Below are 24,107 nucleotides of genomic sequence, written 5' to 3' on the forward strand. Positions count from 1 at the left end.
CTTTTGTTTACAAACAAATAAGTAGGTGAAAACCATGAGAGGACAGGGTTCATGTAGCAGGAGAGATTAAAAAAATGCTAGGTAATTCTTTTTCCAACTACCTAAGCCTTTGTTAGGTAAAGTTATTTGATGCATGCTCGAGGGAGGTAGCAATATCTGGTAAAATAGTTAAGATGCTCGCAAACTGAGTCACTATTATAATTTTTAAAAATGATGTATCTATGTTTCCATTAGGCTAGAGCATGTTACTTGGGTCAATCTCTATGATCCTAGTTACTATAAGTAACTAATACGTACCTAATCTAAGATATTTTGATGTACTATAAACATTGTAATGAAAGATGGTTTTTATTACTATCAAGGAGACGGTGTTGGTGGGATAGTTTGGACCACTGCCCACTCGTGGCGGAGAGTCAAGATTTTCAGTAAGAAAAAGATTCAAAATATAAAGAAGTGCACATACGAAGAAGCTAAAGGGAATTTAGAGAAACCCTTGCAATTCCCCCCACTCTTAATGAAATGTCTCGGGTCAAAGTCTTGCGAATGGGGGAGCCTCTTGATATGTTATCTCCTTGGCGAACCTATCTAATCCAGATTCGTTTAGGCCTCATTTGTTTGCACATAATGGATGTCTGAATCTTAATGGTTAAGACCTTAAAACATAAAGTTTTAAATAATAGATGACTAAAGATGTAAACAAAATAGTTGATTTTTTATTCTAGAGAATAACATATGTGCTAAAGCATTTCATCATGTGCTTTTGATTTGCTTGCTTCAATATCTCCTACCGTCCTGACCATTCGTGCATTAACTCCATCTTCAGTAATTCAATGTTTATATACTAAGGATTCGTCAGGTTGATGGATTAGTCAATGCAGAAATTGTAATGTAATATTATTTATATGAGATTAATAATAGAGATTTATTATGGAGAATAAATAATACGTGGATTGTATGGATTGTTTTATATAGAGTAAATAATACAGGGATTATTTTTTTAGCGATCATCTATTGTAAAGGCATTGTTATCTTTAGATGCTCTTATTCGCATATTGCTAATACTAGTAGTACTTATTCTACCTTATACACATTATCTCGTATAAAATGTACATTAGGTTTTTGTATAACTTATACTCGTATTCGTACTTATGCAAATATCAATTCATATACCATGATAAGTTTGGCTCATACTTCAAAATAAACCAGCCCTAGTAGAGTTATTTCATAAAGTTTATCCACTATCAGGTAATCCAAAACCCAATTAAATGCAATTGCTTGTCACCGTAAGCGCGAGTATGTAACCCTAGAAAACAGCAATCTTAGAAATGCATTATATATATTCTTTACTTGAGTAGGGATGGCAATAGGGCAGGTTAGGGCGGGGCAAGCCTTAACCTACTAAGATTTCGATTTGCCCTGCCCTGCCCCGTTTAACATTTTTTATAAAAGTTGCACTGCCCTACCTTGCCCTGCTAAGCCCTGCCCCGCCCTGCCTTGTTATATGCTTTTTTTTTTATCTCTTTATTTTCATGTTGCCGTATGTTTTTTTTTTTTTTTTTTTTTTTTTAATTTACAGTAACTGCTAGCTAATTTGTAGTGAGTATGAAGAGTTGTTTAATTAAATCATTTGATAGAAAATGTTGTATTTGTGAATACTGTTGTAGAAGAATACTAATATCTATCCTGTTTCGTTTTAAGCATATTAATACAACAACACTTTTTTTTTTAGAAAAAATTAAATGATTAAAAATTGGTCAGATAAGAAAGATTACATCAAAATTTAAAAGTTAGATAGTGAAATATATCTTACATAAAGTTGAAAACTCTTATATTAAAAATTTGAATATTCTAAAACATTTCAAAATAAAAAATAGTCCAATCTGAATAAAAATGGAGCGAGTAATATATTCACCTTCTTTGCTAATATCTATCCTTTCCGTTATAAGCAAAAAGGAAAACATAGCAGTAGGTCGAGGGTTCAAATATCATTTTAGCATAAAAAGTGGGAAACTTTAATTAATTTTAGAACTACAGACTTATTTTCAAATAGCTGTAGTAAAAAGTGGTACCTTGTAGATGAGCCATGGAACTGGGTTGGTAGCCTAACTGTAGGAATTGCAAAGAATTCATATTCGAAATTTCGAATCCTCCTTTGTAAGTGAGGCGAGGCTGAGCTAGTGCTGTGAGAAGAAAATAAACGGGTCAATCCTATCTTGCCCGACCTGCCCTGCCCCACCCTCTCCTATTAAAAGATTTCAAAAAATAAATTTTGTCCGACCTGCCCCGCCCTATTTATTTCCTCCCCTGCCCTGCCGTATTATGTGGTTTCCCCTGCCCTGCCTCAATTGCCATTCCTATATTTGAGTTACCTTTTCCATTCGATTCCCACAATAGTACAAAGAGAAGTTGTATCTAGTCAATCATGAAAAATATATTTTCCGAAGTATATTTATAAAAAGGTTCGATCAATAAAAGTTAATTATCCACGGAAGTATTTCAAGTTTCTAAACAACAAATTCAAGTCTTTGAACAGCAAGATCTGACTTGTCAAGACAAGAAAAAACATCTACCATTACAAACAACTAGCGTGCTTGACAGTGACCTTCATAGCCACTCCTGCTCTTGAAACTTGAATGGTAAATAACTAAATACACTTCAGACAGATACAAAATTTCAGACAAGCTCAGCGTATCAATCTCAGCCTTTTGCTTGGTCTTAAACATCAAATTCAACTCATCCGACCATCCTACTTTCAATCTCGCGGCCTTTTGCCTGGTGGGTTCACCTCTATTGATACTAGTGTCAAAGTCATGTATTCGAGCAAGGGGATTCAGATATCTCTCTCTCTATATATATATTGAAAGAGAGAGAGAGAGAAATTGAATCCCTTCCCCAATAGGTGACTACCCCTAGGGTAGGGGTGAGGGAAGAGTCAGGTTTCAGGTTTAGTGAAGATATGTGAAGAGAATTCAATATATTTCTATTTGGTTCTGTTACATAATCATAATATATTAGGTTACTCAACCAAGCATATATAGTTGCCCTCGAGGATCACAAATAGGATTCAGAGATTGGTGAAACAAGCATATATATTGTTTTCAATCATTTCCCTGTTTTAATTTTTGCTTTTTGGGCTCTAATATATTTTGGAAAGCGCCGCACCCATGTCGTGTCCTTTCCAAATGCACTACTTTTAGAGGATCTAACACACACTGATCGATATTTTGAAGTTTGAGCAAGATAGTTAGAGAATAGGGATGACTAAAATTAATTAAGAGCGATTACTTCATTCTTGAACTGCTAATGTCAATAGCCTGATCTTGCAATCATGCAAGTTATTGGTGAACTTCATTGGCTATTTTTTTTTTAGTGAGTTTGGTAAAATACCAACTTTCCACTTATAGGGATAGCTATAAAATTCTAACATTTAACATTAATGGTAGGCTGAAAAAGTCCTATAAGTGCATTTTGACTATGCAAAACATAATTGATCAGATAACACCAACAATATTATGTTAGAACGGGATCTTATTTTACTATTAAAGTACTGTTGTGCTAATTAAATTGCAAATAATTGAATGGAACTAAAGAACCCTTTAAATACTTGTCATAACCTTTTTCAAACACATGAGCTACATTTGGCTGGTTGCATGTCCAAATAGCAGCATAGCCTTAAATTCTCTCATTGTTGGAGGATCTTTACTAAGAGCCATAAAAGAATAAGAGATTCTTACATGGTGTAACTAACATTTACTAGATATTTATTATTAGTAGCTATAATTTAAAATAATTACAATAAATAGCTAACTTTGAATAGCTAATTACAATCCGCATCAAATCTGAGTGTATTTACAATTTTTCCTCGTCCTCACCTTTTCTTAAAATTTATTTTTTTGACTTTCGGTATCAGTTTCACCGGCAATCGGAGTTACAGCTAAGGAGACAGTTTCCTCCGCCACTTTACGGGCGGTGACAACGGTGGCGTTTGGCCTTCCTCCACGTTCCTTTGGTGCCGCATGTTGTTTTTTTTTTTTTGTTTTTTTGTTTTTGTTTTGGTCTATGTTTTTTCCCTCTCTTTTTGGAAGTGTGTTTCTAAAAATCTTTATGAAGGATTTGATTTTCTTGAGGAAGCACAATCAAAACATGGCTCCAGTCCATGTGACTTTCAACATGGAGTTCGCTGTTTGTCGATTGCATCAGCGAGTTCGCTGTCGTCTTCTGTAGCCTCTCATTTCTCCTCCACCGTCGTCGTCTTCTATGGCCGGAATTCATGGTCAATCGACCAAATTTTCTCAGATCTGAGTGTATTTTTTCATATCTAAGTGTATTTTATTTGTTGTATCTCAGATCTGAGTGTATTTATTTCTTGTATCTCAGATCTGAGAGTATTTTATTTCTTGTATCTCTGATCTGTGTGTATTTGTTATTTTTTTAGTGTAAAATAGATGTTTCTTCATGTATTATTTGTCTGTATTTCAAAGGAGATTTTTTTCTATATAAATGAATACAGTGAATTTTGAATACAACTGAATATCCCTGTATTTTTTTGCATTTATGTTGTTAATTTGAATACAACCGAATTTAAATACAATGGGTTGAATACAGTACGTAAAAGTAGTTACGAATGAATACAGTTGAATTAAATACAGCCGCATTGGAATACAACTGAATTTGAATACATGTTACTGTAAGTACGAAATGTAATTAGCAAAAGTGTAGCTATGTCTAAAAAAAAAACCCCAAAGTGTATTCATTTGTGTAAGTTGCCCAAAGAATAATGTGAAGCCCATGATGGAGGGCGAACCAACAAGGGCGGATAAAAAGAGGAATTGACAGGTTTTTAGGCTAGCAACCTGCTGAAAAAATGGTGCACATGACACCTTAGGTAAATCTCACATTGGAATCAAAGGAGGATGCAAAATTTAAACTTTATGGGTTCAAATTTTAAGCCTCTTAGCGCTAACCCATTGTATTTTTTAAATTATGGGTTCATACCTACCGTTTGTTGTAACTTTAATAAATTCTTACACATAACTTTATTCCCAATGTGAAAAGTACTGAGAGAGATGAACTTGGCTATGCACTCTACTTCCGCCCTTGATCGGAATGGGAGAGGAAAGTGAAGAGCTTTGTAAGGCATAACATAAGTTCACATGATATGCTCGCTTTTTTGGGTCGATGATGACATAGCCCTGTTGAGAATCGTCAGGCACAATAGTCGGACACAACTTGAATTTTATTATTGCAAAGTAAGGACCAGCTTCGGTCTTACATTTTCTTACACTAATTTTTTTTTCTTGCACTCACTCTAGCAACTCTGTTTCTCTCTACTATTTCTTACTAGCTCTTACACTTCTCACTTCTCACTTCTCACTTGTAACTTTCTTGCTTGCTTATAACTCAAATGACCACCTCTATTTATAGGTGGTGGTGGAAAGATCTAATGAAAGATATTTACAACTTTCTCTAGAATATTCCTAACAATCTTTTTTCTAGAACTACTTCTAGAATCCTCATTCTAGAGTCACTCTAGAATTCTCATTCTAGAGTTATTATTTGAATTCTCTAGAATTGATTGAACATTCTAGAGAAGAGAACAATCAAGAATAAAGTTGGTGATGATTTATTTTAACACTCCCCCTCAGCACCAACTTTATTTTCTCTTTCAACCATTCCAAGTGCTTCCCGGAATCTTATAAACTTCATGCTGTCTAGGCTTTTTGTGAATATGTCCGCTACTTGCTCGTCTGTCTTGACTTGCTTCATTTCAATTTCACCTTGAAGAACTTTTTCTCGGAGAAAGTGATGATGTACTTCGACGTGCTTCGTCCTGGCGTGAAATACAGGATTCTCGGCCAAACGGATAGCTGATAAGTTGTCACAATACAGTGGGACGGTATCTTCAGATGATGGATGCAAGTCTTTCATGAGTTGCTTTAGCCATGTGCTCTCTTGTGCTGCCATTGTTCCTGCTCGATATTCTGCTTCCGTTGTTGAAAGTGAAACAGTTAGTTGTCTTTTGCTACACCATGATATTGCAGTTGATCCGAGATTGAACACATATCCGGTGATTGATCGTCGAGTATCATGGTCACCAGCATAATCCGCATCACAGTATCCAATAATTTTGCAAGGAGCTTTTTTCATGTAGAATAGTCCATAGTCAATAGTTCCTTTTACGTACCTTAATATCCTCCTGATTGCTTCCAAGTGAGGCTTCTTTGGTTTCTGCATAAACCTGCTGACTACTCCAACTGCGAAGGCAATATCTGGTCTAGTCAATGTTAAATAGATAAGACTTCCGACAAGTTGACGATACATTGTCTCATCCTCCAGGTCTTTGCCTTCATGGGAACATAGCTTTAAGTTTGGCTCCATCGGTGTAGAAGACGTCTTGCAACCCGTCATTCCATATTTTTGGAGTAGATCCTTCGCGTACTTCTATTGTCCAAGGAATAATCCATCTTTAGTATTTTCAACCTCAAGGCCAAGAAAGTGTTTTAGTTCGTCCAACTCCTTCATCTGAAATCGCACCATCAAGTTTCTTTTACTTCGATAAATCTCGTCAAAGTCATCTCCTGTGATGATTAAATCGTCAACATAGACTAATATGATAGCTAGCCTTCCTTCACGAGCTTTTATGAATAAGCTTGAATCTGCTAGTGCCACTTGATAGCCACTTTGGATTAGGAACTCAGTAATTTTTCCGTACCATGCTCGGGGGGCTTGGTTCAGACCATATAGAGCCTTCCTTAGTTTGCACACATAATCAGGATTGTCTTTATTCACGAAACCTTGCGGTTGATCCATGTATATCTCGCGATCCAACTCTCTGTGAAGGAAAGCATTCTTCACATACAAAGTCCTCGGGCTACTAATCGGGCCTTGTACCTCTCGATAGATCCATCAGGACGTGTTTCAACTTATAAACCCACTTACATGATATGGGTTTAACGTCGTTGGGTTTTGCCACTAAATCCCAAGTCTGGTTTAGTCTTAAGGCTGAAATCTCCTCATCCATTGCCTTTCTCCATGCACTACTCTTCGAAGCTTCTTCGAAGGTGGTAGGCTCCTTGACCTTGTCAACTTCAGCTAGTGCTGCATTTATATACTTACTATTTGGGCGTTTCAATCGTGTGGACCTTCTTAGTTGAGGCTATGTAACTTCTTGGACTCTTTCTTGCAACTCTTCTGGGGTTTCATGGACTCCAGTTTGCCACAGGCTTTTTTTTTCTCCTTTTGAAGATATATCTTCTGTATGTGATTCATGTTTTTCACCTGCCTCTTGTTGTGATTCTGCTTTACTTCCCTGTCCTTCTTCTTCAAGCTTGTGTTGTAGCTTTTGCTCCAATTCTCTTGAATCTGGTAATGTGACTTCTTCGGACCACCATGATAATGCTTCATCAAATACCACATTTCTTGACACATATGTTCGATTTGTGGTAGGGTCACAACACCTCCATCCTTTTCTTTGTTCGTCGTAACCATCAAAGATGGAATAGACAACTTTTTTATCAAACTTGCTGCGGAGATGATCTGGCACAAACATATAGCACACACAACCGAATACTCAAAAGTGACCTACGGTAGGTATCATCCTATTGAGCTTCTTGAATGGTGAGATAAACCCCAATCTTGCTTGAGGCGGCCTGTTAGTGATGTGGACAACAGTCTTCATGCATTCTGCCCAAATTCTTGCTGGTACATGTATACTATGCAACATACTTCTACATATCTTTTCCAGGTGTCTATTTTTTCTTTCATCTACTCCATTTTGTTGTGGCGTATTTGGGCAAGTCAATTGTCGCCTTATCATCCTCTCTTTAAGGTAGTCATTGAACTCACGTGATGTGTATTCTCCCCCATTGTCCATACGGAGACATTTGGTTCTCCTTCCAATATCATTCTCCACAGTATGTCGGAACTCCTTAAACTTCTCAAATACTTCAGACTTCTCCTTTAATAAGTAAATCCACATGTACCTTGAAAAGTCATCAATGAATGTTACCATGTATCGGTAACCACTGATAGAAGACTTCTTTACTGGTCCAAACATGTCTGAGTGTACCAGCTCCAATGGCTCCTTGGCTTGATATTTTGATTCTCTATAGGGAAGTTGATGTGCTTTTCCGCATCCACCACATACCATGTCTCCTCTAATCTCAAGTTGAGGAAGGCCCTTTAATTTGCTATAGCTTACGTGCCCAAGACGTGCATGCCATAGATCAGCTGTTTCGTTACTCCGAGTTTTCTCCACATAAGCTGTCTCGGTTGACATGACATAGATTGACTTTAATCTTCTTTCCTCCATGATCGGTGTTGACACCCAATTTTGACCCTCCTTTTTGTTTAATTAATTTCACTATGCTTTTCAGTCATGAAAATTCCCCAAAAATGAGTTTGGAATATTTTCACTAATTATTATGCTATATTTTTTTAAAGATATTATTTCTCTAAAACTAAGAAAGACTTCTATCGTTTCTTAAAAAATTACCAAACATCATATTTTCATATTAGAAATTACTAAACATCTTTCTTTACAATTAAACCACTCAAAAATAGCGTTGGTGATTCTATATGGCATTTTTCCTTTAATCCTATTTATTACTATGTTAATCATTGTTTATTCTATTTTAAACTAAATACATATATTAAATTACTTGTATTATAATTTTTCATATGTACACATTTTCGAGAATTAATTAGGACAAAGAAGCAAATTTTAATTAATTCAAAATGGAAAGGAATTGGGATGATTAAAATCATCTATTGAATTGGGCCAATTCTCTTCTACCCTTATACAAAATCTGTGGCCCAATATGATACCACCAACCCAAACGCCCCAGCCCAAAACCCCCCACCTGACCCGACCGGGCCCAACACCTAAACTAACAAAAATCCACTAAGTCCCCCAAACAGCCCCTTTCTTCCTTTCATCTCTAACCTAACAACCCTAACGTTCCTCTCTCCTCTCTCCCAACGTCATCGCTGCCACCCCACTCCCCGTCACTTCCATCACTTCACCACCACCACAGCAACATCCCACGAACTCCGCTGCCTTCTCCTTTCTCACACTCCATCTCTGAAGCTCGCAGGCCCATGTGCGATTTCAGCGGATTTTATGGTGAATTTTTCATCACCTCATCTGTTTGAAAACGTTAATTCCCCCCCCCCCCCCCCCCCCCCCCCGCCCCCTTTTTTTTTGATTCGAAATTCAAAGGCAAAAGCTTCTTGAAGAAGCTGTTGAAACCTTCCCATCTTTTAGCTATAAATACAGCCCCTCTATGGGCTGTTAGGAGATCAGTCGAAAAAAGAAGAAGGTTGAACAACCACGAAAAAACCCCTTCTATTTTTCATAAACTCTCCCTTCTCGAAATTCCATTTTTTTTCACTCGTAAGTTTTTTGGGTTATCGAAATCTTCTTTCATGTTCTCGGCTGAGCAAGAACTGTTGGAGCGGATTCGGAGACTCGACGGCTACGTTAGCCCCAGTTCGCTGTCACGGAGAAGGTAATGGCATTCGCCCTATCTTCGTCTTTAATTTTATAAGAAGTAGAAATGTAGTCGTTCAAGTATTTCTCGTCGTTTGCTTGGTTTGGTTGGCTGGAATATGTGTTCTCGTCATTTGTTGTAAATTAACGTGAAACGACTAATTTCGTCGAATGTGTATTCAACCCCGGCGAAAAGATAATTTTTTTTGTGTTTTAGTACTTCAGTTGCTGTGTGTTTTCAGTTTCACATAGATTAGCACAGTTTCATTTCTTTTTAGATGTTTAAACTTTCTTTTAATGTTTGGAAATCTGTTTAGTCCATATAAAGCAGTGTCAGTTTCAATCGTGTTTAGGGAAAGGCGATTAAGCTTGTCCTAAGTTCTTCCCTGTGTTTAAAGATATGGATTTCTATTGTTAAAGTTTTAGTTCTGCCTTGGACTGAATACTTCATGAGGACATGAACTTCTTGTGTTACATTCAGTTGATTGCTTTATTTCCTTTGAATTGCATTAAGCCTAGAACAAGATAATGACCTTGTCACAAGTAGTTTATTAAGGCCCTGTTAAGTTCATATTGCGTTAAATCAAGTAATAAATAAATCTCTTAATCTTGATCTGTAACGAAATCTCTATTTAAAGATGATAAGGGGTTATTACTGTTTTGTTTCAGTATCTATTAAGCCTTGTGGTGTTCCTTGTTTTGTTGTGTTGTAGGATTACTGAAAATATATAATTGTTTAAATATCAATGTGTTTATCTACTGGTCCCTGTCCTTTGTGTCGAATCCATTTTCTTTAAAAAGATAAGCTAACTACTTGGTTTAAAACTTCATGTGAGTAGGAAGTCAAAATAACTTCCCCTTTTGTAGTTCAAGTCACCTAGTTACATAAATGTGTCCACAGGTTAAACTTGAGCTAGCCATGCTGAAACTGTTAGTGCCTTTTATCTAAGAACGAAGTTCCAACTTGTTGAGATTGCTCCTCCTTAATGTGATTTGGCACTCCCCTTCCTTGAATAAAAACTTTTGCCATGGTTTTCATATATGATGTTGCCCCTGCTTTCATGAAATCTGTTTAAGTGTTCTCTTTCCCTTATGTGTTATGAAACCTAAAATGGGCCAAGTGTGGTAGGTGGATTCTATGTTTGCCACCTTATTTGAATATGTGTACCTTAGCAATGGTTCAAGATAAAAAAGGGGGATTTATGAGTTAACTGTATTCAGAAGTTAGTATATAAATAGCTAGTATGAATTGTGGTTTTGCTTGAGAAAAGCTACTGTTTTGATTAAAAAAAGGGGGCTGCTGGTTTTTTTTTTTTAAAGAGTAGACGAGCTCATGGGAAATGATAGTTTGAAGTTACAGTTGAATTCTTATGCCTAGTGTGACTTATTATTATGGATCTCTGGAATATCATTGGATTAATGAGCGAAGACGCCCATATTTTTAGCTCATGATCCAATGCCATCAACATCATATGACGGTGTTGCTTTGAACACTTGGTCGGTTCACTAGTTATAGCGTGGGTTTTTTTGTTACTTTTCAGTCATTTCCCGTGTTGTAAGAGGTGGAAACCAGTTCGTAAGAATGAGTATTGGTGATTTGTATTTCCAACTCTCTGAAACACATAACTGATGCTATCCAAACACACATGTAAAAGAAGCTGGCTGTTTTTGTATCAAACATCGTTTCATGTGCTGGGTTTTTTTTTTTTTTACTGTTTCTGATTTCCTTTTCTTAAAAAGGGGCTGCTGGTTTTTTTTTACTGTTTTTGATTTCCCACTGGGCGTGCCAGTAGCCTTCTGCTTTTCGGAAAAAAAAAACATTTTTTTGACATGAACCTGCTACCTTCTTTGACGTAATTGGTTTGGCTTCCAGAATTTAAGGGTGTTGAAAACTGAATAAAGAACAGCGGGTTGTTTCATCGTTTTGAAGTCCGTTGTGTGCTAAGTACGTTTTCTCTAGCTTGTGGTTCTAATGATTGATTAGTAACTGAGTTCTATGAGAGTGTCTGCTTGTCCTCTTCTTCCATTCATGAAGTTAAAATATGTGCGAATCTAGTGATGGTTTCTTATTTCTCTTCTGTGACCTTTCTAAAAAAAAATTATTAGCAAAGTGTAAGACGGATAAATTATTATGTACTACCTGAGTTTGTTTTCTCTTTATGCCCGGATAACAAGGTTTCCTAGGCATTCTAATGACGCTAAAAATCTGAAAAGAATTAAAGAGAGTGACAGTTTGTTTCAACATGATTTTTGCATAGTCTTCCTGTTGGTATTGTAGGGTTCGTTTTGAACTTTTGAAGTAAGTCATTTGCGATTTTGTAATCTTGTTATTCTGAACGAGCTGTGCTTACTCAAAGGGAGGTCTCATTTGTTTGTGTACTCGAAAGAACTAAAAAAAAAAAAAAGGGAAAAACATTTCCCAAGCAAAGTAAGGTTAGTCCAGAAAACAATTGAGGCAAAACAGAGAGTTATGGGATTTTTTTTGCGAGGGTGGTTGCTCCTCTCTGTTTACCCTATGATTGTTCTAAAAAAAAAGGATCATAAATCAATAACCCTTGGATTCGCATTAATTTTCTTACAAATTAATGAGTCATATGACCATGGAAAACGTACTACTATATTCCTCAACAACTACTCCATATGCTGTTTTTTACCGTCTCTGTTCCTTTGTGTTTGTTGGTTGTTTTTCTCTTTCTTGATTCATGATAATAATAGTTGTTTTTCTCTTTCTTGATTCATGATAATAATAGAGGCAGTGATGATAGATGATAATAGAGTAATATTTGTTTGACTGTATATTTTCATGTATAGAGCCTTGTGAATATAAAGTATGCCTCCTATAAGCTATGTATGTATTTGAAGTTTGAGCTAATCTTGAGATAGATTTCTGGGAAGACCATTTAAATAATTTAATAGGTCCATTTTCTTGTTCACTTTATTTCTTCTTGATTGAGAATGGTTACTAATCCTTTTTTTTTTTTTACATGAACAACATGGGAGTTTGTTGGAGTTATGGCAACTCCGGATTCTGTCCATATCAGAGAGCAGTCAACGGCAGATTTATTCATTCATGTCTAGTCGTCCCCTACTATCGTGTCAAAAGAGTCCACATCCTTTTCCTCTCTTCGAATACATAGCTTTGTATTAACATATATTATTTGGTGTTTATACCTTTGTCTAACATTTTTTGTTGGTTCGCACTTAACAATGCTTTGGTTTCTCGTTTATAAGAAAACTTGCAAAAGGTAAATTAAGTATAGTCGTAGATTTACTCCTTTCCTCTTTCACGTCGAATTTAGCGTAATAACTTTGCCTAAGCGAGATTGGCACGCCATTTTTTTTTTTTTTGGTTGAAAATTGAATCTGTTATCATGTTATTTTAAATACATTTTCCAGGTCATGGTAATTGGTGCTAAAGGAGCCTTGAACCCATATGAATTGCTTTACTGCCCAAAACAAAAATAATCTTTTTCCATGTCTCGCTAGTAAAATGGGAGGGGACCCCAAAAATATGATTTTGCCTAAGGATACGTGGAGTTTAAAGAGAAAATGTAGAAGTCAGATTTTTATGACTCATTTTATTACTAACGTGGAACAAGCTCAATTTTCTAAGTTTAACACAAGACTTCTATTAGGGCCAAGTATTTTCGAGAAAAAGTATTTTCAAGAACTACAAGGCATATACTCTACTTTATATACAAAGATCCCATTTTACATGTATATATATTATTTTTATTTTGAATACCTTTAATCATTTTCTCATCACATGCATACGTATGTACGTTCTATTATAAATACTTATCTTTAGTATACATTATATACAACAATCATACTATACCTCATCTTCTAAAATATACATACGTACTCTTTTGAAAATAATATATATATTCCTAATACATACAATTTTACATCTTGTCTTAATTGCTTTCCTTTATTATGGGTGTACCAACATGCTATTTTCATACGCGCATACCGTACCTGTACTATCTTATTTTTTATTAATTCCCTTAGTCGTATTTTCATTATATGTACAGATAGTATTATCGTGTCATCATAACTATTTTTTTTAAGTGTTCACCTAGGATATACTATCACATATGTAGATTATCTTCTTATAAAAAATATACATCTCCTTGTTCTATATGACACTTACTATTCTCATATAAGATAAATGTCATATATATTTTCCTCATGCACACATTAGCATTAATTACTTCCTTTATATATATGCATTTACTCACATAGTTACAATTACATTAAAACCCCTTTTTTTATACAAATAGTTTTGAGAGAGTAGTTTTCTTTTCCGCAATTCTTTAAATAGGTGACAATAAATATTAAATAATCCCCCTCTAGTGTCAGTTAAACTAAGTTTAAAGATTGTCTTCGGATAGGCTCTGAGGGATGCTTAATACCTTCCCCTCGGGGTAAATAAAACCCTTACCTAGAATCTCACAGGTTTCAAAGACTAAAAAATGGAGTTTACTTTTCATAAATGGTTTCCTAATATTTCCTAAAATTAGGTGGCGACTCTGAAAATTTACAAAACCAGAGGAAACATAGTCATAAGTTGTGAACTAGTTTTAACCCGTTAAAAAACAGGGCATGACAATCGGCGACTTTGTAATTTTAAAATTTTGATATACTTTTACGTTATCTGCCCCAAACACGACATAGTTGCCTGAGGCTGTAAGTTGCGACACAGATAATAAGTTCTTCTTCATACCTGGAACATGGTTGACATTTTGAAGTTGCACTTGTTTCGAGCTGTGACGAGGCACGAACACCGTCTTGCCAATATGAGTTATTGGCATTCTTGAATTATTTGTTGTTACCACTACCCGTCCGCCCTTATATTCGCTCATGTTGGTCATCTTCTTTTCATCACCGGTCATGTGATTGGAGCATCCCGAATCAACGATCCAATCATGTTCCTAATCGACCAGTTTCTCACTTACAGTTGCAAGTGCAAACTCCTTTTCTTCGTCAGAGTGATAGGTGACAAGCTCTTTCTGTCGATTTCAATTGCATAAGAAGTCTCAAAATCCCAAGCTTCTTCTTCATCTTGCTTGTTTTGGGTAGAAGTAGCTACATTACCTTGCTTTCTTGTACCAACAATCTCTGGTGTAGTGTCCTTTCTTTCCGCAATTGTAGCACTTGTCTCTTTGTTGGTTGTTGAAACTTTTGTTTGCTTTCTTGTTATATGGCTTCTTTGATGCTGATTCTTCTGGTCTACCCCTGGTCGAGAGTTTCTCTCCTCATCCTTTTTTCGGTAGCCTTGCCTTTTGCTGAAGAGCGCCTTATCTTCATCTTTTTATAGAAGGACTTGATAATGGCTTATCCAAGTCTTCTTCATTTGCCAACAGATTTTTCAACTCAGATAAGGTTGGTTCTGTGGCCCACCCTCGTGTAGCCGTAATTATGCCTTTACAATTCAAATGACCACCTCTATTTATAGGTGGCGGTGGAAAGATCTAGTGAAAGATATTTTCAACTTTCTCTAGAATATTCCTAACAATCTTTTTTCTAGAACTACTTCTAGAATCCTCATTCTAGAGTCACTCTAGAATTCTCATTCTAGAGTTATTATTTGAATTCTCTAGAATTGCTTGAACATTCTAGAGAAGAGAACAATCAAGAATAAAGTTAGTGATGATTTATTTTAACAAGCCCGAGGGACAAATTCGTGAGGTCTGTTGGGCCAGAGAAGACAATATGTGTCTTGGTCTTGGATCATGACAAATAATGCTTTATCCAAACTTTTGTAGTAAAATTCCACAGGATAAAAAAAAGATTACCGATTCTTTAATTTTTTAAAAAGAATTCTTCTGTAGCTCACCTGAAGAAATTTTCAGGATAGGAGCTAAGAAAATGGATCAGCATTGAACAAACAAAAAAAAAAAAATTCTCTAAATATTGGGAAAAAAGAAAGAAAAAAAGAAGTACAAATGAATAAAGTTAAAACGGTACATTGGCATAGTTTCTCTGCTGATGTTTGTGATACAAAAAAAAAAAAAAAAAATTAACTTTTTGTTGTGACATCTTCAAAAACAATGTTGGAAGGACTTGAAAGATACTGTTTTATACTGCCAATTTCAAGTGCAACATCTAACATTGTTGGCCTAGTTGGTGCATTGTACTGAGTGCACACTAGGCCAAGTTCTATCAGCTCCAACACGATATCATGCCATATATTGCTATGATCGGATGGAATTATTGTACAAGTTGCACATCTTTGTAGTGTTTCTTCAATCATAGTCTCGATTTTATGCGAATACTGACTCTTCACCCATTCGTTCAAACTCAAGCCTTGTTGAAAAAGAGTGTCCGTGAGACGTCTCCCTGTCACAATCTCGAGTAACAGAACTCCAAAGCTAAATACATCTCCTTTTGTTGAAGCCCTCCTTCCCATTCCATATTCTGCAATTGACGAAGCAGAGAAAAGAAACTTAGGCATATACAATCAGACCTCTCTATAACAACCATCCTCTATAATAATATTTCACTATAGCAATCATTTTTATGTGGAATGAATCTTTCACGTTATGTAATATTGTATTATATGTTCTCTATAACAACATTTCGCTATAGAAGCCAAAAAATATTGGAACAAAAGAAGTTGTTATTGAGAGGCTCGACTGTAATTGAAATGAATAGTCAAATGGAAACAACTATTAGTTACCGATTATATATGATTAATTCATTATACTAACCAGGAGCAATGTAACCAATTGATCCACAAAGCCAGCCATCTGTTGAGTTGTAAGAAACTGATTCGTCGACCGGATTAGTATTTTCCTCAGCAGATTTTACTAATCTTGAAATCCCAAAATCTGTGACCAAAGCTGTCATGTCTTAATCAAGAAGGATGTTACTTGGCTTTAGGTCACAGTGCATGACTTTAACGGGCGAATAATGGTGGAGATAGGCCACCCCTTTTGCTACATCACTGCAAATGCTAACCAATTGAGCCATGTCAAGTTGATGTCTCAGCCCATGGCTCGGGTACAAATGGTTTTCTAGGCTTCCATTTGGCATCAGTGGGAACACGAGAGCTTTGAAATCCGTCCTGCTACACGTCGTTATGATCCTAATCGAGTTCCTGTGCCTAGTCCTTTTCAAGATTTGGCATTCCCTTTTGAAGCTCCCTGAAATCTCTCCAGCTGCTTGTGTATCAATTAATTTAACAGCTATGCTCATGTTGTTTTTCAGCACCCCCTTATAAACCCGCCCATATCGTCCTGCTCCTATTAGGCCCGAGCTGCTAAAACCTCCTGTCGCTTCAATCAGCTGCATATGTGATATTCTCGGGTACTTTTGCTCTTTCCTCCCTCCACCTTGTTCTGTATCTTCAATTACCTTACTGTTAAAACCGGCCACTTGGATCCTGAATTTGGACCTTAGGACGAGAGGGTACCCGACTACGCAAAAAATGGGAGTTATAAGCAATGAAAGGAGGATTGTGATTATGAAATGGTAACCTCTCTTTTCGTGGCAACTTTTCATGCCTTGTACTGAGCCACAAAGCTTAAAATTTCCCAAGAATGAGTTAATGGTTAGTGATGAAAATGCACCAATATCGGTCACGTTCCCGGATAAATGGTTATAGGAGAAGTTGAGCTTTTGCAAAGTTGACGATGCCTGAAAAGTTTCCGGTATCTGCCCACTCAATACATTGAATGAAATGTCTATTGCCTTTAGGTAAGGCAATTGACCTATCGACGATGGAAGAGGTCCTTCTAAAGCATTACGCGATAGATTCAAGTATTCGAGAGCAATGCAGCTGCCAATTTGTGAAGGGATAGTAGCTGAGAAGTTATTTGAAGACAAATCAATTGCCAATACCATGTCCATTTTGCTGAGCTCTAAGGGAATAGGACCATGTAAGTGATTACTAGACAAGTTAAGATACAATTTCAAGCTACTCAATCCAGCAACTGCACTTGGAATCGTGCCCGAGATCCTGTTGTTAGAAAGATCAAGAATTTCCAAGTTAACACACTCTCCTAGGCTCGGGGCTATCGTTCCAGAGAGGTAATTGTCATGCAACAGAAGCCTTCTCAGTTGCGGAAGATTAGCAAAGCTATCGGGGATCAATCCAGAGAGCTTGTTTTTCGACAGATCAAGAAGGCCTAAATGAGAAACATTCCCAAAAGCAGAAGGAATGACACCCGAGAATGAGTTATTCGACAGATAAAGCCTCTCGAGTTTTCCCATTTTGCACAACTCAGGAGGAATTGTACCATTGAGGTGATTACTAGACAAGTTCAAAAGAGTGATGTTTCCAAGATTGGAAATTTGTGTAGGGATAGGACCGTAAATAAGATTATCATCAAGATGAATTTGTGCGAGGTTCTTGGAGATGTTACCAATAATAGGAGGTAACTCCCCACCAAGATTATTTCCAGCTAACTCAAGTTCTTGCAAGTTAGAAGAATTAACTAAGGACGCGAAAAAAGGCATCAAGTCAGTGTTATCACTTTGGCTAACAAAGTTGTTATAGGACAAGTACAAAAATTGTAACTTTGGCATTTTACTTACGATATTAGAAGGAAGCTCTCCACTTAATGAATTCGACTCAAGATCAAGCCATTCTAGTTTTGAAGAATTCGAAAGAGCTTGAGGGACTTCGCCAACAAGTTGGTTAGACCAGAGAAGAAGAAACTTCAACCTACTCAACACGCAGTAATTGTCCATAGGGATTTTACCGCTAAGTGAATTGTTAGAAAGGTCCATATATTGCAAAGAAGCAGAGCAATTACAGAACATAGGCAGAGGAATTTCACCAGAAAGATTGTTACTTCCCAAATCAAGATACTTCAATTCATGAAGAAATCCTAATTCGTTCGGGATATTCTCTTCGAGAAGATTAGAAGACAAACTAAGCTGATTAAGCTTTAAAAGATAGCCTATTTCAGCAGGAATTTTGCCTTGTAACAAGTTTCCAGATAAATCAAGAATCTGCAAGAATGAAAGCCCCGAGAGAGATGAAGAAATCGTCCCACGTAACGAATGGTGACTAAGGTCAAGCTCCACAACTCTATTGATTTGCTTGTCACATACAATTCCTGTCCAATTGCACAGATGAATGTTGGAAGAATTCCAACTTTCTAGTACATGGTAAGGATCAGAAACAATCCCGGACATGAACGAAAGAAGTGAGGCGCGATCATTTAACATTATTTGATCATTTTTTTGGCCTAACACTACATAGAAAACCATAATCAAGAAGAAGAAATTGTACTTTGAAAACTTGGAGTAGCCCATTTTTATTCGTACTATTGCACCAATCATGAGAATTTGAATAGTGAGAAATTAATGGCTCAAGCTATATATATATATAAGCTTGTCAAGTGGACCGGACCCGTCCCGGTAAACCGGCCCACCATCGGCCCGGCACGGACCCGGCTAAGGGGGGTAAAGGGCTGGACTAGATTGGATTTATTAGGAGGCTGGGTCGGACAAGGTGGACAGCCCACCATTGAGCCCGGGTGATGGCCCACCGTGCTGGGCCCGGCCCACTTCAAATTTTTATTTTAAAAGCTAAAGTTATCAACTAATAGCCAAATAAGTCTTACGTCATATAACAATGATCAACTATTACACAGAGCATACAGATTTGTTATTGAAGTTTGATCTGTCGGAAACTGGACTGCATTTACAACAACTAGCTTATTTAATTGGACAACGACTAAATTTTTTTTGTTTAGTTTAGCAAATTTATCATTAGACGTAAATGTTAATTTTATTATTATTAGTAAATATAAATGTCTATTTTAGTATTAGATTTTTTTTTTTTAAAAAAAAACTAAAACTCAGCCCGGCCCGGTTAGCCTGCAGGGTACCCCATATCCGAATAGGGGCTGGGATGGACACCCCTTTCCCTCTCCAAGCCCGGCCCTGGCCCCCGTGTGGCCCACGTTTCAACGGCCCGACCCACTTGACAGGTTTATATATATATATGTGTGTGTGTACTTGTCCAAAGTCAGAATTATAATAAGTTGATGAAATCTTGAAAAATTAAAATTATTCAGTGCCAAGAATTAAACTATGTTTCATTTGTGCCTAACTGCAGTTGAAGAAGGGAACGTTCCGTTTGGCGCCAAAGATTATTGACTTGAAAACAATCGTCATATGCATTGCCGTTATAAATTATTACACTATCATTGCAATTTGATCGGTTATAGCAAGTTAATACCTAGTTTGCAGCTTACAATCGGGGGTAGATCTACGGTGTTGGTTACGGTTCACGAGATCCCAATAGCTTTTGTTCAAATCTTGTATATATAATCACAAATTTTGCTTAATACCTATAAAAATTTGATTGTGAAACCAGTTATTATTATAGTATTCACTCTGTCCCAATTTATGCGGCGGTGTTTATTTTTCGACAGTCAAACGAGTTTCTTTGACCGCAATTTTTTTTCATATGTCTTTTTAATATTTTAAATTGTTACTTATTGTGACTTGTAGTATTTTTTACGTAATTTTTAGACATGTCAAATTTATTTTAAAAAATTAAAAATTCTATGTCTGAATTCAAGGTATTAACTATTAAGTAGTTTGACTCTCGAAATCTAAACTATGACACATAAACTAGTACAAAGGGAGCATCAACTTGGGATCGCCGTATGAACTCATATCTTTGATTCCTAGATCCACCTCTGCTTACCATACCACGTTCACTGTAAAGAGTAACATTACCACCCCCTCACATCCAACCCCCCCAAAATTTTTTTTGGAGGATCTATTATAGGTAAAAACTTAACTTAACGATGTAAATAGTTTATATATTGTCAGTGCACAAAACTTAATTAACTTAATCTTGTTGATGGCTTACATGTCATTAGGCCTAACCATGAGAAGGTTTTGGAATTACTTGTGGGATTAGTGTATTAATTAGTGGATGATGAGGTGTCAAGTTGAAGATAATCTAGGTTATAAGCACGCTTAGGTTAAGACGGGGTTTAAGGCTTAGGATATTCTTGCAAGTTGATAACTTTTAAATTTGGGTATATTTGTCGACTCAAGTGATTTAAAGGTGATGTGATTTTTTGATCTGTTAATGGCAGTAATGTTTCCTTTTGTGATTTTTTGATCTGTTAATGGCAGTAATGTTTCCTTTTTGGTTGGTACGTTTCAGTTCTGTCCTTTTTTTTTTTTTGTTACTATTATCTGAGTACTTTGCTGATGCATCATGCAATAAAACTGTAAAGATTGTTGTTAGTTGTTACTCACGGAAATGTCTTGAATCATTTGAATATCGTTTTTTAGCATTAAAAAAAGAAGAAGTGTTTTTAATGCGATAGATTTATACTTATGATGCGATGATAGCGTTCAAGGAAAATACGGTTATATATTTATAAGAGTTATAGTCACACCAATACTCGTATATCGGTAAAGCATGTACTTAAAGTAGTTCGTTAAATGTTTGTGGTTTTAAATTTCACATAGTTTGCACATGTTAAAACAATTTCTAATGTAAATGTTAATGATTCAGCATGTTTAAGTAATTATAAGGTATTTTTCAAGAATAACTAATATCCTCTCCATCCAATTTATGTGATACTCATTCCTTTTTAGTCAGTTTCAATATGAATGACATCTTTTTATATGTATTCAACTTTGAACTTCTCATTTCATCCTTAATGAAATGATTTATATTCACACAAATATCTATTTCGACTTATTTTATATACCACAATCAAAAGTTTTTTTTTTTTTCATTTTTAAAACTGCGTGCCCAACCATATAACCATTACATAAATTGGATTGGAGGGAGTAATTCGTGCATGACTAGGGAGCAAACAAAGGACATATATCTACTTGATGAAAACCAGTAAAGTTAAATATAGATGAAGATGAAGTTTGCTAGATTAATAAATATATGTGGGGTGTTTTTTCATAGGTAATGATAAGGAAAACACTAGTTTGGGAGTTGATAATGACCCAAGAGTCGTACTCTTTGGCCTCTTAATTACTCAAGAAGCCATCTTCACATAATCGTGTTTTATGCACCTATAAAAAATAAATTACTCCCTCCGTCTCGTGTCTTAATTTGATTTCTACAAAGTTTAAGGAATAAGAATGTGTAATGTACTAAAATGTCATTTGAATCTTGTGGTTCTAAATTTGTCATGTAGGATGTTTGAATTGTCAACTTATTAAATATAAAAAGAGTCACTCTTTTTTGAACAGACAAAAAAGGAAAATAAGACACTTAAAACGAGACGGAGGAAGTAATAAATATTCAACAATTTAGATTCAAAGGTCTAATACGAATCCTAGGTTCCGAGGCCAACACTTTGGGATAGCAATGAAGTGGCGCGGATTAAAGCCTATGCAGAGCGGTGGCAGGAAAATATGAATGCAAAGCGATGCTGGTGCAGAAGGTTATTTTGCCATTTAATTTGTTTAAAAAAGAATTGTGACTTAATTGTGGAGCGCGTGGTATCGCTGGGTGTTAAGCTTTCTTCGTTTGATAATGAGGGCAAGTTAGTAACGACTAGAGCACATTTGACGCCAACTATTAACAGAGGACAAATTTGTGCCACTTCACATAATTCATTGCAAAATTTGACCCTCTGCACTTTTCTAAATTATAGGGAGATAGGGTAATTGCGGGTAGAAATCCAAATTTCTTTTGAACGTTTAAACCTGTGTTGTCCTATCTCTTTATGTAGGACGATTGGGGCAATGCAAGTTGAGTCTCTGTGTGTTAAGGTTGAACTGACCCTGCAACCGCAGCGCATCGCATCACACCTATAATTGTACAATAGAACATAAAAATTGTCATCAAAATTCAACATGGTAGTTTATCTGCAAATACCTAGTAAAATATACTTATAATAATTACCAACCTCACATAATTTATATTTAATGATCTTCATAAAGAAAAGTGTACCTAAATTTTTAGCGTTATAAGGCATAGTGCTTAGAAGGAAATGACTATATACAAGGAACATAGAAATGGTTTGTATCTTTCATAATCATCTTTCCACTAAAAATTAAAAATAATAACCTTTTTGGTATAATCAATAAGTATCGGAATTCACTTGTCTAACTAATCCGAATTCACGCCGCATGAGGTTCATTAACATGAGAAGAGCTTCCTTGGATATTTTTTTTTCTTCCTTGGAAATCGAAACCTGAACTTTAGTTAAAGGTGAAGAGATCCTATTTATCCCGCCACAACCGTCGATATATAAAAATACAAGTGATTAACAATAATTCTAGTGCTGCAGAAAGGAATAGGAAGATGGAAAGAAGATAAATATATAGGTCTAGAGTCACCTGCTAGTTTTTCTATGTAAAAGAAACAATAGTGGAAATTGTGTATTTTCATTGGGTACTTGAATTGCTACTTATTAGGCTTAACTTAAAAGGGATCACATTTGAGTTTGAGGTATATGTTAGAATGGCTAGTTATTGCTATAAAAATGTAAAGTACATATCATCATGATTTATGTTGTTTATTTAAGTTATTATTATAGAGATTACAATCGCTACTTTTTACTAAGAAAATGTAAAAAGTGTACATATTTTGAGTATGAGTATATTTTAGAATGGCTACTTGTTAAATAAGAAAATGCTCAAGTACATTTCATTATGATTTATAGGCCTGTTTATTTAATTGGCACATCTATAGTGCAATTACAACTATTTTAATTTATTTTGAAAAACATGTGAGACATTGAGGAAATATGGTTAATTATATATAGCCCTTGTTTAAAGTGGGAATTAGGACAAAGATTTTGAGGCACTAAATCTTGAATCAAAAGAACACAATTTCCGAATAGCGCACCATACACATTAACATATACTAATGCCTTTGAAATCAAAATTTACCACCAAGTTGATGTTGAATTGGACTTAGGGGTGGATGCACCTTATGGGAAGTGGTTTCACGAGACACCACTTCGATTTTTTTGTTTTTTTTTTTGTTTTTTGTATAAGATGAAAATAAAGATGTTAGGATATATAAAAGAAATGATATCGTCTAAATATTAACACTTTGTATTACATTGGTTCAATGGGTCCTTCCCTGCAGAAGGTTGATCGGATCAAGCCTCGTTGTATCCTAATTTTAATTTTTGTAATCATTATTCAATTCATTATTCGAGAATAGATATAGTTATGATATTGAGTTGTGTATTATTAATATGATCTAAACATTATTAATTCAAATAAGATATTGTTACGCTAATTTAGTCTTTCTTCACATTTTAAAATAAGGACACCGTTTATAAAAATACTACGTACAAGGCTAGTTGGACTAATGCTACTTCTTTGATCCAATTTGTTACTTTATGAAAAGTTAATTAATAGCTAGTGACCGTCAGTGTATATAATGGGATGAAATTCCTCCGCCGTTGACCCGAAATCTGTTGGAAATATTAACAAAATCAATCAGAAAAATTGAACAGAGAATAAAATCAACTTATCGGATTAAATCGTTGTGTATATGACAAGTCATTGCCTTGAAAGCGATTTCGGCTCGACTCTAGTCCAAATCTTTAAGGCCGATTACTCCTCAAGGTTCCACGGCTCTTCCAAACACGCGCACTCGTGGCTAGAAGTCTAGAGTTGCACAAATAAAATCATTCAGAAATTCATG

General features: G+C 35.7%; 2 protein-coding genes across 2 annotated transcripts; both read right to left on the bottom strand.

Moving 5' to 3' along the window:
• Positions 1–14,444: 14,444 nt before the first annotated feature.
• On the bottom strand, positions 14,445–16,342 carry LOC132601350 (putative leucine-rich repeat receptor-like serine/threonine-protein kinase At2g24130). Its single transcript, XM_060314447.1, has 3 exons — positions 16,204–16,342; positions 15,518–15,910; positions 14,445–14,800 (listed from the first exon to the last, which is right to left on the bottom strand). The coding sequence occupies exons 1-3, from the start codon at positions 16,340–16,342 to the stop codon at positions 14,445–14,447; spliced, it is 888 nt and encodes a 295-aa protein (XP_060170430.1).
• On the bottom strand, positions 15,239–18,771 carry LOC132602182 (putative leucine-rich repeat receptor-like serine/threonine-protein kinase At2g24130). Its single transcript, XM_060315162.1, has 2 exons — positions 16,204–18,771; positions 15,239–15,910 (listed from the first exon to the last, which is right to left on the bottom strand). Exon 1 carries the CDS (start codon positions 18,755–18,757, stop codon positions 16,346–16,348), a length of 2,412 nt encoding a protein of 803 aa, XP_060171145.1. The 5' UTR covers positions 18,758–18,771; the 3' UTR covers positions 15,239–15,910; positions 16,204–16,345.
• Positions 18,772–24,107: the final 5,336 nt, after the last annotated feature.

This window comes from Lycium barbarum, chromosome 7 (assembly GCF_019175385.1).
Source record: "Lycium barbarum isolate Lr01 chromosome 7, ASM1917538v2, whole genome shotgun sequence".
Taxonomy (NCBI): Eukaryota; Viridiplantae; Streptophyta; class Magnoliopsida; order Solanales; family Solanaceae; genus Lycium; species Lycium barbarum.